The 18,045-nt window shown below is 33.8% G+C and overlaps 1 protein-coding gene across 2 annotated transcripts in view; it reads right to left on the bottom strand.

Annotated features, from left to right (window-relative positions):
• Positions 1–18,045, bottom strand: part of LOC150110719 (uncharacterized) — a 487,651-nt gene that overhangs the window by 276,498 nt on the left and 193,108 nt on the right. For both annotated transcript variants that reach the window (XM_090400398.1, XM_090400407.1), the window contains exons 13-14: positions 12,261–12,327; positions 4,033–4,146 (exon numbers count right to left, since the gene is read on the bottom strand). In XM_090400398.1, the coding sequence (XP_090256524.1) occupies positions 4,033–4,146; positions 12,261–12,327 (181 nt within the window). The remainder of the gene's footprint in view (positions 1–4,032; positions 4,147–12,260; positions 12,328–18,045) is intronic.

Below are 18,045 nucleotides of genomic sequence, written 5' to 3'. Positions count from 1 at the left end.
TGGTTTTAAATGCTGCGACAAGTTCAAACATGTTTGAAAATCAAGCACTCCTCATTTTGGTGTGGATGTGGCCAGTGCATGCTGGCTCTTGATTCAGCCACCAACGGTTGTCAACATCTCCAAGCGCAAGTGAAGTATGGAGGTATCTATTCTAGGAAACATGCGGTCACAAGCAAGGTCGATGTGCTGCGATGTGGCCCGGCACACCTGTAGTGTGCGCTGTCACATTTTTGCGATGCAATACAGCCTGCTTCGGTGATAGTGTGCGCTTAGCTTTACAGTGAATACGAGACCGATGATACTCGACTCTAACCAAGGTATTCCATTAAAATTTCAGGATTTGTGAAGTGTTCTGTTGTAGGAAAAATTTGGGGAATTCTGCATTATGGGATACTAAGGCAATTGATGTGAAGTCATTAGCCTCTATATACAAGTAGCCCAGTAGTGAAGTTACTTCATGTGCAAACTTTGTTTGCTTACACTTGGATAAAGGATGAAACCAAGAATATAATTTCTTGGCATCTTTAATTTATAATTTTACTATAGCCCAACCACAGAAGAGAGAGCTCTCGTTGGCAGACTGCCAAGAAGAGTCAGTTCATGTTGAAGGGGAGAAAGAAATAAGGTGATGAACGAATTGGTCAACCATATGCAAAATCACTGCTTTATAGTTAAAATTTTCCAACTGTTATACAAGCAAAATAGTTACCACTTTAAAAACTACAATGATCATAAAACAGAAGTTAATTTTCCTACATGTAATAATAAACAACTCATCCCACAATATGGATTGATTACCCTATTATCGAAATGGATTCTCCTTCTGTTGACATGCGCAGAAGTGTCTTGTATCTGTGGGCGTACTATACCTGTCAGTGTAGCACTGTAACTGTGTGTAATGGCTGACATATACATAAAACAAATATGAATATGGCATGCTAGCTTGACAATCCAGAACATTAGTTTACTATCCCTCTTATATAGTTAATACTACTCAATTGAAAATTATGTTAAGCATAGCTTGAAGTATATTTGTTTCATACCATGTAACACAGATACACATAGAATATCTCCACCCCACATATTTAATTTTCAGTAACTTGAGTTCCCCCACTTGAATTCATTGCTATCTTACCATGAATTACTCCTTGCTTCCATCACACATAACCTTATAACCTAAATGGTGATTAAAGGTAGATATTATGTCATTATGATGACAATGATTTAAGTGTCAAAGTGTTGAGATTGTCAATATTTGGTTCTCAATGGAGAAAACCTACAGAACAAATTACAATACTTCAACTATTTAGGCACAAGTTTTAATAAAGGTGGCAAAATTAAACATGAAAGAAGATTACAGAATAAGCAAACTTACTCTGTTGGAGCAGATTGAGTAAATTTATATGGAATAAGAGAGAAATTTTTTGACTTTGTAAAATGGAATAAGATGGTGGAAGTAACGGAAAAGATGGTATAGATTGGAAAGACAGAAGGCTAATTATTTCACTATATGTGGGACAAACTGCCATGGTGAGAGACATATATGGCAACAGAACTAGGTGTCATTGGACAAGGAGTAAGACAAGTCTGTTCTCTGTTACCAATTTTGTTTAACATGTATTCCAAAGCAATGTTAAAAGAAGCACTGGAGAATTCGGAAGAAGGAATAAAGATTGGAGGTAGACAGATATTTGCAATAAGATACGCAGGTGACAAGGCATTATTATCAAATACTGAAACAGGACTACGGCATCTGTTGAACAGATTACTGGAATCCTGTATCAATTATGGAATGAAAATTAACATCAGAAAAACAAAAGTAATGAAAATAGCAAGAAAAGAGGCAAATATGGATATCAGAATAAATGGGGAAAAATTGAATCAAGTAAAGACATTTAAATATCTAGGAAGTGTTATTAGCAGTACTAGAATATGTAAAGTGACATAAAAGCAAGAATAGCGATGGGAAGAGATGCCTTTAATAACAAATGGAATTTATTCAGAAGTAAAATGGATAGAAACCTAAAGAAAAGACTAATAAAATGTTATGTGTGGAGTGTTGCCCTCTATGCAAGTGAAACTTGGACATTGAAGAAAGAAGAAATTAAGATTTTGGAAAGTTTTGAGATGTGGATTTGAAGAAGGATGGAAAAAATCAAACGGACAGATAAACTAACTAATGAAGAGGTCTTAAAAAGAGTAGAGGAAGAAAGGTCTGTTAAGGAGGATAAAAAGAAGAAAGGGAAACTGGATCGGACATATTCTGAGAGGGAATGGAATCATCAGAGATGCCGTCGAAGGAAAAATAGACAGAAAAAGACCCAGAGGAAGAGTAAGGAAAACAATGCTAGATGACATGCTGAATGGAGACAGGTACACAACCTTGAAAGAGAAGGCTCACAACAGAAGAGAGTGGAAGAAAAATTTTTGCTACTAAGAGAAGAACCTGCTCAATTGCAGAATACTCAAGAAGAAGAGCGAAGTTAGCCAAAACAAACTAACAGCATACAAGACAGTCTTCAAACCAAATTTATACTATGGAACAGAGAGTAGCGTTAGAAATAAAACAGTTAAATAAAGAAAAGAAACTACAGATAGGAAATTTCAGAGAAAAATTAGAGAAGCAATAAATGGTATATGGTAAATGGATGGAGGAATCATATTAAAAATGAAGACACTAAAGGAATATGATAATGTTAGCACTGAATTATGTGTGAGCAGAGTTGAGGTGGTATGGTTACCTGAACAGAATGGGAGAAAAAACATTAAATAATAGGCATTTGATGCAAGGATTACAGCAAAAATCAGTGCCTCAGCAGAACACCAAAATGTAATAATTGTTGAATAGGAAATGACAAATATCGGATTAATTCAAAAGAAAACTGTTCACAGGAAGCTAGTAATAATGCAAAGTTAATTATTTGGTACTATCTTTGAACTATACACCCCCTTAAGGCTACATAATAGGAAATTACAATTAAAATACAGCTCTATTAATTCCCTATTTATGATTTATTCAAAGCTGTAACTAGAAACTTTTCTCCACATTCTTTCATAGAAGAAACTTTTACAAATGCTCACTACTTTTGTGATGACCAGCATGTATATGCATCAAATAGTGCAGAAGTCATGTGTAAGTTGATCAATAACTTTGATTTACTGAATATAGCCAATGCTTTCAGTTTTCTTTTGAAATTAAGCTTGTTTCTAATAATTTAATAATATCCACCTTTAAATGTATATTCCTTTCTATCTTCACTTTTTGAAAAAAAAAGTGAAAACAAATGAAACAATTTGAAAACAAATTTAAAACTAAAAAAAAAAGCCTTTTTCTTAGAAATATTTTAAAAATGTTCATTTTTCAGGCCTATCATGGCTTCATTTTATCGATGTACTTAGTATCCTGAATAATGATTGCTGAGATGAAAAAAAAATGTAGTGACACTTCACTTCTTTTTTCCAAAAAGTCAAATACTACACATATTGTTTCATATTTGATGTTGATGATGAAAGAATGTTGAAACAAACATTGACATGTTTGTTATAGGATGAAAGCATGTTATAGAATTTTAATTTGATGAAATTTTTCATTATATAGAAAGTGAGGAGAAGATAAGGAGGCACATAAAAGTTGACTTTTTGTGTGCAGTTAAGAAAGGGGTGAGAGCTTGATTTTTTACTCTCAGAGCAGTGAGTGAGTGGAACAGTTTGTCCTGAAATGGTGAGCACATCAAGCGTGAATGAGTTTAAGAGAAGGTATCACAGCTGACCTCCCTTAACGAGTCCTTGACTTCCTAGAGTTCTTAGATGATAATAATTAACACATAGATGATGATGAACAATATACATTGCATTAAATTACATTTCATTAACTGACTAGTTTTATCAATACTTCACTGATATCAGAAATCAAAGTATATGAGCACATGCAGAAGGACCTTACACAAAGAAAATTCCTGTTGTTACAATATGGCAAACACATCACACTAAATCATAATTATGATGTTCCAGAAATATCTAAAATGACCTTACCCTGAATCCCCATCCTCACTAAGACTCTGCCCTATTTTGCACAACCGAAATGCACAGATCCAGTTACAATCCTCTTCTGAAGGTGATTCAACTTGCAAGTTAAACTTTAGGTTCCTGTTTAAAATATTAATTTGGACATTTAAATATTAATCAACACCCCTCCCCCAATAACAAAAATAACTAAAATTACTAAGATAAAAAAAAAAAGCATGAGGTATGAAAAAAGCTTTGAAAAATTTCAGGAGCATGCAGATTTTTTAGTTCATAATTTTCAGTTATTTGATAGAGCAACTCTGAAAAAAAAATTTACTCTGCCAAATCTTGAATACCAGATTTTGAATGCTCTTATATATGCTTAACTAAATTTATATAAATATATAAATTTTTATAGCATTTTGTAACATTTTTAGCTGTTTCTAGTATCCTGAAAAAAACTTTTGCCAAAACTTCACTTGGTAGTAAAAAGAACATTTTATGACATCACCATGATTCCACAAATAAGTGGAATATACTTTTCAGGTTCAAACAAAACTTTTGTATTTATTTTCAATAATGATGTGAATGCTAGGCTCACTGTATAGTCATCACTAGAGCACTAATTTGAAGGAAACGGTTTGATAATGGCATTTACCTATTATTCCAGAGAGAAAATAAAATCTTTAGAAAGATTTTGATCAAATCTCAGATAATAAATATGATCTTGTCTAGCTATTTTGTTCACACTGTTGTTTTTAAATTGGCACTGAAATATGACTGTAGTGCCTGATAACTAAGAAATAGAATAATGTCATTATAATAAAATGGATCTTAGTTGTGAAGCTTAGGATGTCCAATTCATGAAACAGTAATCTGCAATCAGTGGCCATTCTCAAGGGAAAGAGGATAAAGATGACCAAAGTACACCAGAATATGTTAAGGTGGTTTCGAAACCAGAGTAAAGAGTTCTTGAAAAAGATTTTGGCCATTACTGCTGATGAGAATAAAAAAAAAAAACCTTTCTAAAATTTGAAAAAGTTTTAATTCATCATTCTATTGAGGTTGGTTCGTGGAGCAATAATCCACAAGCCATTCTGACCAACTTTTCAAAGAATTTTGTATGATTTTTACCTTCATCTTTTTCTGCTGAACCCTGGTGTGTGCGTGCGTGTGTGTTGACTCTGCATTCTACATGGCTAGAATTCTAAGGTTCTAAATAATATATATTTCTGATGCTCATCTTTGTTTGTATATGTATAGTCAACATCTCATCTGACTATGGCATATTAGGCCACAGAAACAATGTATTGTAGGATAATGGATCAAATTTGTCTTTAGGTATCTGTAGACAGACCAACACTGTAACACTTGACTAAAGGCACAGACTGGCATTGTGTACACACTCTTCTGACATGGTGTGCTGATCCCATTGATATCCTCTCTTCTTGAAGAACCAAGTTTCCTATTGGTTATATATTTGTTTTGTAGATGATGTCAGCTTAGCAGCCAATGGTTGTTTTATTATTTTTTGGTGTAGGGAACTAGGAGCATAAGAAATTGACTCTGCGCTTTAAATATAATAAATATTTTTGTCTTTAATGATAACAGATGGCACTGATGAATCATCCAGACATGTAAGCCAGTTAATAAGAACTATTTGTCAGCCAAGTGGTTAGAGTATCTGCTCTCCAACAGAGGCTGCAGATTTGAATCCCACCTTGGGTATGGATGTTTGTGATGGCCCAATTTAAGTGAGAGATGAATTTCATTGACTGGTGTGAAACCATATCCCACTTATTGGAAGCCTGAAGTGGCTTGAAAGAGTTTTATGTTTGGTCTTTAGAGCAGGGTTTCAGGATTTGTGTGCTCTAGGTTTAAACAGAATATATTAATTGGGTTTATTAAAGAAGAAACACTAAAGAAGAAGGCATAACTTATGAAAACACATAAATGTGGTTATGTGTTTTCTTCTTTAATTATGGAAATTACACAGGCTGCTTTACATCGAAGGAGAAGCTTCTGGTTGTCTCCACACTAACATGTCCAAAAAAGGAATGAGAGACTGGCTACTTCTAATGCAAAGTTCATTCTGAAATGGATACAACTGATTTTTTTTATTTTTTGAGAAACTTGTTTAAGACTATGAAAAAACATCATCCACATATTTTAGCCAACCTATGAGCAATGGAAAATGGAGTCAAAGACCTGTTGTTTTCAAAGCACTCAATTCATCAGAGTAAGGAAATATAGGTGATCCTATAGCAATGCCATCAATTTATTTATAAAATCTATCATGAAAGAAGAAGTAGCTTCATTTAGGGGTTACTAATAACTGATTCATCATAACTCTGCATGAAGGTTTACTAAAAAAGCTGAATCTTAAATTGACGAAACTTTGTTTTTAAAATTGAGTTTTTTTTAATTATTTTTTTTTTAATAATAATAAAGGTAAGAGTGGGCAATGAGTAATGATGAGCTATTGGATTACTATTTAAATATATATTTCTTTATTTTAATGTTTCGTAGACATAACATCTACAATTAATCAGAGCAAGACATCTGATTTGTGTTTCTCAAAGGATGTAAATTCTAGATAGTTTGATGATATATTTTGGTTTGCAAATGAGGTATTGGTCCCAAATGATTATAGTGTTGTGATGACAGCTTTTCACTGAAACAACCCAAACTATATGTGTGAAAGTGATTTTCATATTTTAACATGACCATACATGTGAATAAAAATCTATATAGAATTATATCATATTTTAATGAATGCCAACATTCATTTAAATTACAGGAAATTTCAGTATTTCTTATAATACTTATTATAATCTTTACATCTATGAAAAAATTATTTCTTTCTTCAGTGGAAGGAGATATTACTTTAACATAATAATGTGATTTTTAACTGCTTAACTCATATTTCAATATTACTTTTAAACTAACATTATGTAAAATATTAATATCAAAACAGGACTGATTGATTGCCACAGACTTACAGAAACCATCAGAAAGCAATACAAAACTGGATCAGAAATGCTGTAGCTATCATGTGTTCTTAGATAAAACTAGCTCTATGAGGACACAATAAAGATAAAAAAATTATTTGTAAGAAGTTGTCATCTGCATGAATGATGACAACTTCTTACAAATAATTTTTGTTTGTGTCATTAAAGAAAATTGTCATTAAAGTGGTGGTGGCGATAGATGGCGTTGGTGTAGTTGTAGTCAGTTGGTGGATTGTGAGTAGTGGAGACAGAATTGTAGAGTAGATGCCCTTCCTCGATGAGTATTTGGACTCCCTGAAGGTCGTCATCATCATCATCATCATCATCAAATTCCTGCCATGTACCCTCAAGGGGTGTACAGGATATGATAGTACTACATGAAAAATTTACATCATTACTAACTTCCTATCTACAATTTTCCTCCAAATCAGTCTGTTACTTGTCAAGACTCCAATATTATCATTATCAGATCTTATATTTCTATCGTCTAAGGCACATTGTACCGTATCAATCCACCTATATCTTGGTCTTCCTCTGGGTCATTTTCCTGTCAACCTGGCAGAGAACACTTGTTTTGCTAATCATCCCTCACCCATTCTTTTAAATGACCATACCACCTGAGATTAGCTCTGCTAACGCATTCCTGGATGCAGACAATGTCAAGTTCTTTCCTAATATCCTCATTTTTAATATGATATTGCCGTTGATGCCATCTGTTCACGCCTCTAATCTTTCTCAGGACTCTCATATCTGCGGTCTCTAGTCTTTGGTCAAGTGTTTTACTTCTGACCCAGCTCTCAGATCCATAAGTTAAAACTGGTTTGAACACTGTTTGTATACAGCTAATTTAGTGTTCCGACTAATTTCTTTCTTATTCCACATGAATTTATTCAATTGACTTCCCACCATACCAGCTTTGCTGATTCTGTTGTCTATTTCTATATTTAATTTACCATCTTCAGTAAAAATCGTGCCTAAGTAGCTGAAATGTTTTACTTGTTCCACAGGTTCTCCATTCACAACACAGTTGACATTTTCAATGATTCTGCCTATTTTCATTGTCTTTGTCTTTTTATTGCTGACCTTCATACCATATCTATTACAACAGCTATTCAATTTAGTCAGAGAATCTTGCAGACTTGTAGCGGATTTATTTAGAAGCATAACATCATCCGCATAAAGCAAAGAGCTGACATTAACATCTCCAATTTTGATATCAGGTTTAATACCACATTCCTTCATAACGTGATCCATATAGATAATGAATAACAGAGGGGATAATGTACATCCTTGTCTCACACCAGATTTAACATTAAACCATCTTCCTTACGACTCAAATAAAGACTAAGTATTGCTTGATATAATGCCCCATTGACACCATATAACTGTAGCATATTGAATAGCTTCTCTCTTGGCACCTTGTCATATGCCTTTTCCAAATCGACAAAACTTAAATACAGATCTTTGTTTTATTCCATGATTTCTCGACTATTTGTCGTAAAGTGAAGATCTGATCCTGACAGCCTCTATTTGGCCTGAATCCAGCTTGTTCTTCACCAAGCTTTTCTTCCACAATTCTTCTCAACCGTTTCTCAAGTATACTTGCATAGATCTTGCCAGGAACACTCAGTAGGGAAATACCTCTGTAATTCTCACATTCAGTTTTATTTCCCTTTTTATATATGGGTACTATGAGAGCTCTACTCCAATCATTGGGAATTCGTCCCTCTGTCCAGGCTTTCTGAACTATGCAGTGCAGCCACTGTAAGACTTTTATACCACCATACTTCAGCATTTCTGGTCGAATATCATCTACTCCTGCTGCCTTTCCACATTTCAAGCCTTTGATGGCTTTTTCTACTTCAAGTATGGATATGTATTCCTGACTGCATGCCTGGTCAGTGTTTTTTATCACTGTGCTGTCATCACTGCTTGTTCCCTGAGGTTGTTCCCTTGTTCCCTTGCTCCCTGAAGGTGACAAATAATAATAATATTGCTTACTGTCATGAGAATTTCTTTATATAATTTTCTGTAACCTGTTATTAGACTTCGAGTCTGGTTACTCATTTTTCTAGACCATGCATGGCAAATGTCATTCATATATATCATTATGAAAATGCATCTTTTATATAAATTTTATTAGCAATGTTAAACACATGCAGCTTGTGTATTTTTTTTAATTTATTTTTGTTAATAAGCAGTTTTGAAATCTGACAGTTCTTGAAGAACTGAAGATACAAATGTAATGCAGTTAGGATAGTTTAATGACTTTACAATTATGAAAGACATTGAATCGGCCTTAAAAAAATATCTTAATCTCAGGAAACTGAGGAATATTCTTTGTGAAGAAGCCTAATGAGTCCACTAAACATTGTATTGTAGGATTTGAAGCCTGTGTATTAGATTTACCTGTGTATTGTTCCCTAAAGATGCAAATTTGACTTTGAGAAAAAATGGGAAATAATAATACATAATAATCTAATTATTTTTGTTGTCATCTGTGTTGTAATCTCACTAATATATCAGTATGATTTCTTCATTCTCTAATAGCATGAACAAAGGGGGAAAAAAAAGTAAGATTTTGAAAATGTAGTGTCACAGTAAAAAATTTGCTTTTTTTTCCCCTTATTACTGATAAAAGATTATTCAAGGCACAAAGAAATAGTGTATAACACAAAACATACTCAGAGGTTCAGTAATTACTGAAAAAAAAGGATACAAAAAGAAACTAACAATTGTTTTTGAAGTAAAATTTTAAAGGAATTTATAGTTTTATATTTCAGAAACATTACTGATAACAATGATCATCAAAAATGCTGCATATATACTTGATTTTGCTTGCAGTTGCAAACATTATAAAACACCTTCTTAGGTGATTTTTAATGTTTGCAAAAAACATTTTCTTAGTCATCAATGCACCCCCAACTTTTGGATGCATTGATGACTAAGACAAGCAATCAAATCCTAAGTCCAGACAACATCTCTGAATGTTTGTTCTTGTGCTTCACTGACTGCTATGTGAACAAGGAAATGCAATATTTTAACAGGAATCACATTCTGGTTGGTATTAATAGTATTCAGGGTAGCAATGATTCTATTTTAAAATTTATTTCATTAAAATAATCGTTTTTTGGAGCAGTATGGCATGCTGATATGTACTCTTTTAATTAGTGATGAAGTATGTTTGGACACATACCCAAGCTATCAATTCATGAATTGTAATAATTTCACTGCAAAAATCATTTGGAAAAATAACAATATTTGGTTAACAGGTGTGCTTCATTTCTCTGAAATAACTGGGTTGCAAAACAACTAGCATCAACACCATTTTGTAAATAAATTGCCATGTCAGTTGTGAGCATTCATGTTTTTACTGTGCTTCAGAACAGTGATAATCTAAAATATGTCTATGTTCATCTTAAGACATGTGTGGAATTAAAATTTTCATTATATTATTATCAGTTGGAAATGTATTTTCTATGTATGTGAATCCCACCCATAAAATGCAGTAGATCTATAATACATTAACATTAACAGTGCAGGTGGGCTAAGGGTTAAATAATTGAGGACGTTGCTGTACAGATCAAACATGCAACTTTTTCAGTGATCAATGCCTCTCATCTATCACTTAAAACATTAGTAAACATCCGTGCCAATGTGGGATCTGAAACCACAGAATGCTGTTTAGAGAGCAGGTGCTCTATCCACTTGGCAACCAGTCTAGCAAGCCTAATGAAAGTCTCCAGCTAAAATGACTCCACTCATTATATTGTGATTGCTGCAAATGTATCTCTGAGAGTTTGAATAAATACTTCTGAGGCATGTTTATGAATCAGCATGACATTCATTCCATATAATTAGTGAAACATATCTGGATCAAGAGTAGAAAATCAAAATCTATACTAGTAATTGCTAACTGATGGAAAACAAGTAAGGTGATAAGATGAGAGTTTGATGCTAGATATAATCTTCTCCAAATTTCCTTTTCTACAGTGTCCTTTGACACCACAGTATTGCTAAGTTAGATATTCTTCTGATCCAAACACTTACCCTGACACTGGATCACAAAAATAATTCTTTCAGGTATGAAGGCTTTATCCACCATTTTATCCAAGCCATTTCTCTATCCAAAGTCTCAGTTATCTAACAAGTATTACAGAGGTGCAAGAAAAAAAAATTCAGTATATTACAAGTGGCTGGTAAAAATGATGCAGAAATCTTGCATCCTGTTCAAACAAAGGCCTTGCCTTCTTCACTCTTGCAAACATTTTTGATACATCTTCCCTTTATGTCTCACTCACTCAAATATATGCACTCTGACATAGTATCAGGAGCCTGTGTAGCTCACTGAAAGTGACGTTTGCACTCCACGGTGCTTGATCGTAGAGTGCAAAGAGATCATCCAAAGGAAGACCTAGGTTCAAATCTAGTCGTTGACTAGAGGAACTTTTTCTAATCCTTTTTTCAACCAGTTCCCAAGTTAGTCGATTTCTGGTATGGCAAGCATTATTTTTTTCTCCTGGAAACTCAGTTTTTTTGTCCCATAAACTCAAGAAAATTGACCATAGAACCCACATTATTTCAGACATTAAAAATGTCTTTGGATGAGTTAATACTTATCAAGAACAAGAAATGAAGTCTAGAGTATATTTGGAAACAAACTGGTTAGTAAGATTGTTGACAGAATAGTAAGAATTACTCAGTATTTGGTAAGATGACAACTGATATTAGGTCATTGCTAAAACCAAATATTTTGGCCTCTGTTCCAGCTCAGTCAGTGGAATTGAAAAAGGAAAGTCAGGAGTTTGAATATGTAAGCTGAAAGTAAAATTACTTCAATGTTTGAACAGCTTGAAGTAAAATTCAAGCATCAGAAATTATAAATGTCAGACTGATTATAAAGACAGTAAACGAATTTGACAGAATGGAACAAGTGAATATAATAGAAGAGCAGATTCCATACCAGGTTTTTGTAATCTTTAGCATGAGATTTTGGAATACACAAATGCATAAGTATCACCTTGAAAGAATGAGTCAAGCAAAGTATATTTGAAAAGTGAGGTAAACAGTTGTTGTTGTAGGCCCCAAGCTGAGGATCAGCAAGTATTAGGAAGTTATGCCAGCTGTATTAGCACCTGGTTAAACAAAATCCTGATGTTTCTATAAATAAAGCCTACAAAAGGAGTTTTTTTTTTTTTTAATTAAAAATATCTACTCCTCATAGACTAATTTAATATATGTTACCTCTGTGACTTTTTCATAGGCAGGAAACACTGAAGATCCCAATCTTCTGGTAAGGGCTCATTTTCACCTGAAAAAGTTTCTGTCATTAATAAATTACCTCAATGCTTTTAATGCAATTTAATACACTGATGACACTTATTTAAAATCTTATCTTGTCCTCTTGCTTTCAGAAACACAAACATGCTGAGTGTTACTGAAGGTGAAGAAAAGTATATAACGCCTCTACTGTTGCATGAGAATGGCTAACCCTTTACTGAAAATACTTGTTTCTCTCACACTAAACTGAAAATCAAACTCACATCTTTCCAGCTAAAGGGCATAACACAACTAACACTGTACTAGAGAAGGTACTTACAGGAAGACAAGTACAAATAATGTATGGGCAAACTAGATGACTCATTCCTATCCCCTAGTGCAAGCAGTGCTAGTACCTCAAACATGGACTGATACATTACCAGTGGTACTACTGTCTTGAGCACTGAACAGTATGAATACAAAATAATTGCTGCACTGCTGTTAATTTTGTCAAAAATATTTACTTCCCCTTTTTGTCAGCAAAAGCCATCCATTATAGGAAAGATAATGACCACATACACACAACTGTCAATCAAAGCAATTGCAAAGATGATGGCTTTCAGATTATAAACTATTTGATGGAACACATAAGTTGTTTGATTTTAAACAAATGGCTGATTTTGAGATTATGCTCAAAATCATTATCTTGAACTTAAGCATATACTGAAATTTTTGGCTATGACATTGTTTGGTTTTGCTTTAATTTTCCTCAGCATAACCAAAATGCTACAGGTGAAAATAGATCAAGTCTACTCCTGTTTGAGACTGTCTCGCCAGGCACTATTATTATTCAAATATCATATAAAAGGATACAGTCATCTTCTTTTGGCATAGTGCATACTGAAACACATTATTCACCTGATGAAAAATTATCACTACAGTATTTGCAAACATACAATTTTTCCCACAAGAAAAAATGATTAAAAGACTATAAGCATTTTTTCTTGTGGGAAAAATTGTTGATTCATACTGTTCAGTGTTCTCTTTTTCAGAACAGAGAGAGTGTTCTGAAAAAGAGAACACTCTCTCTGTCTTCTCATTACATTCAGCTTTATTCCCTTTTTGTTTTATAGATGGGTACTATGAGAGCTCTACTCCGATCATTCGGAATTCGACCTTCTGACCAGGCCCTCTGAATTATACAGTGTAGCCACTGCAAAAATTTTATACCTCCATACATAAGCATTTCTGATTGAACATCATCTACTCCAGCTGCCTTTCCACATTTCAAGTTTTTGACAGCTTTTTCTACCTCACGTTTTTATATATACTCCTCTTTGCATTCCTCTTGAAAAATTTCTAGTATGGTTCTGTCACTGCTTAGTTCGTTTTTACAGTCTTTCAAAGTAGTTACTCCAGACATCTAGGATATCCTTATCTTCAGTTTTCATGTCACCTTTATCATTTTTGATTCCTTTTACAGTACTTTTTTCTCCATTTCTAAGCTTCTCCAACAGCCTCAAGAACATTTTGCCACCTTCCTGATATTTATTTTCTATATTCTTAGCAAAGTCTTTCCATTACTTTTGTTTACCTACTTTTACTTAGCTCACTTAACATTTTTCTCTATATTCTTTTAGGGAATCTGTGACTTAATTTTCGAGGAATTTTTGTATGCTTTCTTCTTTTCCAGGACTGCTTCTTTTAACTTCTTGTGTCCACCATGGTGTTCTTATTTTTCTATCCTTGCAGACAACTTCACCACATACCTTCCTAAGCTAAATCAATCAATGTCTTTTTCAGAGTTTGCCAATGAGACTCCAAGGTTTCATTTTTTTTTCAATAATGTTTGTATAGTCGAGTCTAGAATTTACCTGTAAAAAGCTACTCAACTTTAATTATTTTTATAAAGTTAATAATTTATATATTTTATAAATATATAATAAATATAATATATCATATTTATTATATATTTATTATATTATAATATAATAAATAGATTATATTTTATAACTGTTTTTATAAATGCAGTAGAGCCCATATAGCTCAGTGAAAGTGGTGTTTGCACTTCTCAGCACTAAACCAACCGAAGATAGACTTAAGTTCAAGTCTAGTTCAAAGGAACTTTTTCTAAGGCTTTTTTGACCAGTTCCTGAGTTAGTCGATCTCTGGCACAGGCAAGTGGATTTTTTCTCCTGCAAAATTGGGTTTTTTGTCCCGTAAACTCAAGAAAATTGACCGTAGAACCCACACTTTTTCAGATATTAAAAATATTGTGTTAGGATTAGGAACCATGAGGTAGCAGCACTTGTTGAGCTGTCGTCTCTTCACTGCAGGCTGCTTAAATTAGTGATAGCCTTGGGCTACCTATCTTTGATTGGCTACCAGTGGAGACTGATCTGCCCACTCAGTCTCCAAAAGTTAGATTGGGCTGAAACAGTCTCGCCTATCCCTATATGGGAATAAAGGGCATTAGCTGATTTACACACACACACACACACACACACACACACACACACACACACACACACACACACACACACACACGTATACTCATATATGTGAATACATATGTACATGTTTTAGCTTACATGCATAATGCTTACCAGAAATATTATACTCACAGAAAACCATGTTCAAAGTGAAAAATGATCACTATGACATTTACAAAAATAAAGTGTCCATCACACCTTTTGAAAATAAACAGGCATTTCAAAATATGCTTTTAAAGAAATGAAATAAAGATCTGCACTGTCTCTTTAAAATACATTCATAATAATAATATTATGATTATTACAGCACCTCTAGAGAGTACAAGGAATTCATGGAAGGGAACTTTTTACTAACTCATACCTAAATACCCATCATATCTCTCTATGAGTATATTAATAAGATGCACTCACAACATCTAACCGTAGCCAATTACTGCACTTTTCATACACCATGAAATGAACAGTTCTTTACACCCTTAATCAGCTTCCAGAAATGCTCTCCAGGTTCTACTTCCACCTGTCACTAACTGCAAAACCTCATGAGTATCTATATGATCTGTTTGCTAACATATATGTTTCTATCGCACCTTCTCTTCCTCCATCCATCCTTGAACTCAGAAGACCAGATTTCTTCAATATCTCATCATATGTGCAATTCAATAGGCCAGCAGTTATCATTATCTTGGTTACCTACCACTAAATATTTTCAACAGTTTCCATGATCCATGGAACCTTGGTAACCACACACACACACATAGTGAATTAGGCAACACAGATGGTGGGTTGTGTGTATCAAGCATACTATCCACATAATTAATTCTTGGTCTCCATGGAGGTGTCACATAACAGTACTACTAATAATATCGTGCACAGAAGTCCAGATATCATACTATTATTTATATTTAGTTAAAATAGGCTGTTTTTTGTGTGTGAAGAGGTGCTGTCATGTCAGCATACTGGGAAAACACATTGGCTAAGTGTTTGACTAATTTGTGGATGGGTAAAGAAAATTCTGTCCACTTTTTAAGTCCAGTAGGAAAAAGAGAAAACCTTATATCCATCTCATTGACATAATGCTTAATTTGATGTTTCCTTTTTGTTCATAAAACATCCCACTTAAAGACACCTTGAATCATACCACCTCCTGGTTAATTACTTTATGGAGACCTCTAAAGAGAAAGCTCTAAACTCCCACACAAACCTACTGATTAGTTTTTTATGTAGATATGCTCTCCATTTGGCACATAGCCTTGATGATCTCAATACCTTTCTACCACATCTTAACAACAAACACCAAGAATCCTATTTACTTCAAAAAAAGAAAATTTCTAGATACCTTGATTATACATCAACCTGATGTATAATCTGATTAAATACCTATGCAAATGGACATACATTCCCTAATAGTAACTCCCTCCCAACAGTAGAGAATTATAAAAACATTTTTTTTCAACAAGGCAAAACTGATCTGTTCTAACAATATCCTCAATATGAACTTGACCACATTCACAACACCTTTTTAGCTAATGGCTATAACCTCCTTCAAATAAGACAAATATTAACATCCCTTCCAAAACAAAGACTACAATAAATCCATCATCATCCCATATATCTGAACACATCTGAAAAGCTGGAAAATATACTAAAGATCAGCTACAGTACCTAGACCTGCCTGATGTATGCCAAGTACCCTGCACTTATAAGCTGTCTGACTACAGTCAAATAAGCAGGACAGCCAACATCAGTATCTCTGAGCATCAAGACCACATCTGATTTCACCACCACAGTCACATATGACTGGACACCTACCAAGAGTACACTGAAAAAAAACACTTTACTTCACTGTAGCAAATCAAAATATGAGAGACTATTCCAGACATCCACGGTGCATTATGAAATTATCCAAACCCCAACAAATTTAGATCCATGAAATTGCCACAAAATCAGGATCAGGTGTGTTATTGGCCAATGGCCAGTGTTTTCACTACTTTGAAGAACTATACCACTAACCAGTTCATAATTCTTGTGAACTGGTTAGTGGTATGAACAACTTATCTCTAATCTAGAGAAAGTTTGCAAACTTTGTTTGCTCACACTTGGATAAAGGAATAAACCAAATATATAATTGGTAGCATAGCCAAGTGAAAAAACCTTCCATCAACTTATCTCTAATCCAGAGAATTTTAATAATAAGGTGTGACATCTTTTGCCAACTCGTATATGGAAATATGACTTCTCCATTACTTCCACCTTAGTATGACCACCTCTGGGTTTGGCTCCCATTGATGAGACTTCAATAAAGGTCGAAACCAGTCTGGGTTGTGACCCTACCCTTAATGCATAGCATTACACATGTCCACATGGAGATGTGCTTTGCATTATGGGATACTAAGGCAAGTGATGAGAAGTTATACCACCTTTGCCATGAGTTGCCCCAGTCCTGAAAATACTTCAGGCGCAAACTTTGTTTGCATACACTTGGATAAAAGATTAAACCAAATATATAATTGGTAACATAGCCAAGTTAAAAAACTTCCATCAACTGATTCCTCTACCTTGACATTTCTTGGTCCAAGGCAGAGAACATCATGCTGCCTTCTCAATTTATTATAATCATCTGTGTTATACTGAAATATGGTATATCACTATTTTCCAACTTCCTATTAAAATACTCTGGATGAGAGATAGCTGAAGTGTTTTTTTTTTTTTTCACTTTGTTAGAAAGTAAATTATATCATCATCATCAAAACCCTGATATATATCCTCAAGGGATGTACAAGATACTATGATAGTACTGAACAAATAAATTTATATTAATACTAACTTGATATGATCTTCCTCTCAAAATAAGTCTGTTGTTTGTTGTGACTCTAATACTGTCACATCTTATATTTTTGCCTTCTAACGCTCTTTCTAATTGCATCAATCAATGCAGGTAAGTTTGGTCTTCCTCTGAGGATACTACTATTTTGAAATCAAACACCAATTTTGGTAACCTTTCCTTTACCACTCTGTCTAAACTCTGCTGATACATTCTCCAATGATAACAATGTCAAGTTCCTTCCTAATACATTCATTTTTAATATGATTCTGCCATTCATCACATCTGTTCACTACCCTGATTTTTCCTCAAAATTCTAATTTTTGTAGTCTCTAGACTTTGATCAACTGTTTTATCTCCCATCCAATTCTCAGATTTGTAATTTAAAATTGGTTTGAACTCAAGAATCTCCCCAATATCATTAATAAGTTAAAAACAATTTTCCTGCTGAGTGTTT

This window comes from Typopeltis vanoorti, chromosome 1 (assembly GCF_054136105.1).
Source record: "Typopeltis vanoorti isolate ZY-2024b chromosome 1, IOZ_Tvanoo_1.0, whole genome shotgun sequence".
Lineage (NCBI taxonomy): Eukaryota > Metazoa > Arthropoda > Arachnida > Uropygi > Thelyphonidae > Typopeltis > Typopeltis vanoorti.
This window is presented reverse-complemented; position numbering and strand designations above follow the sequence as displayed.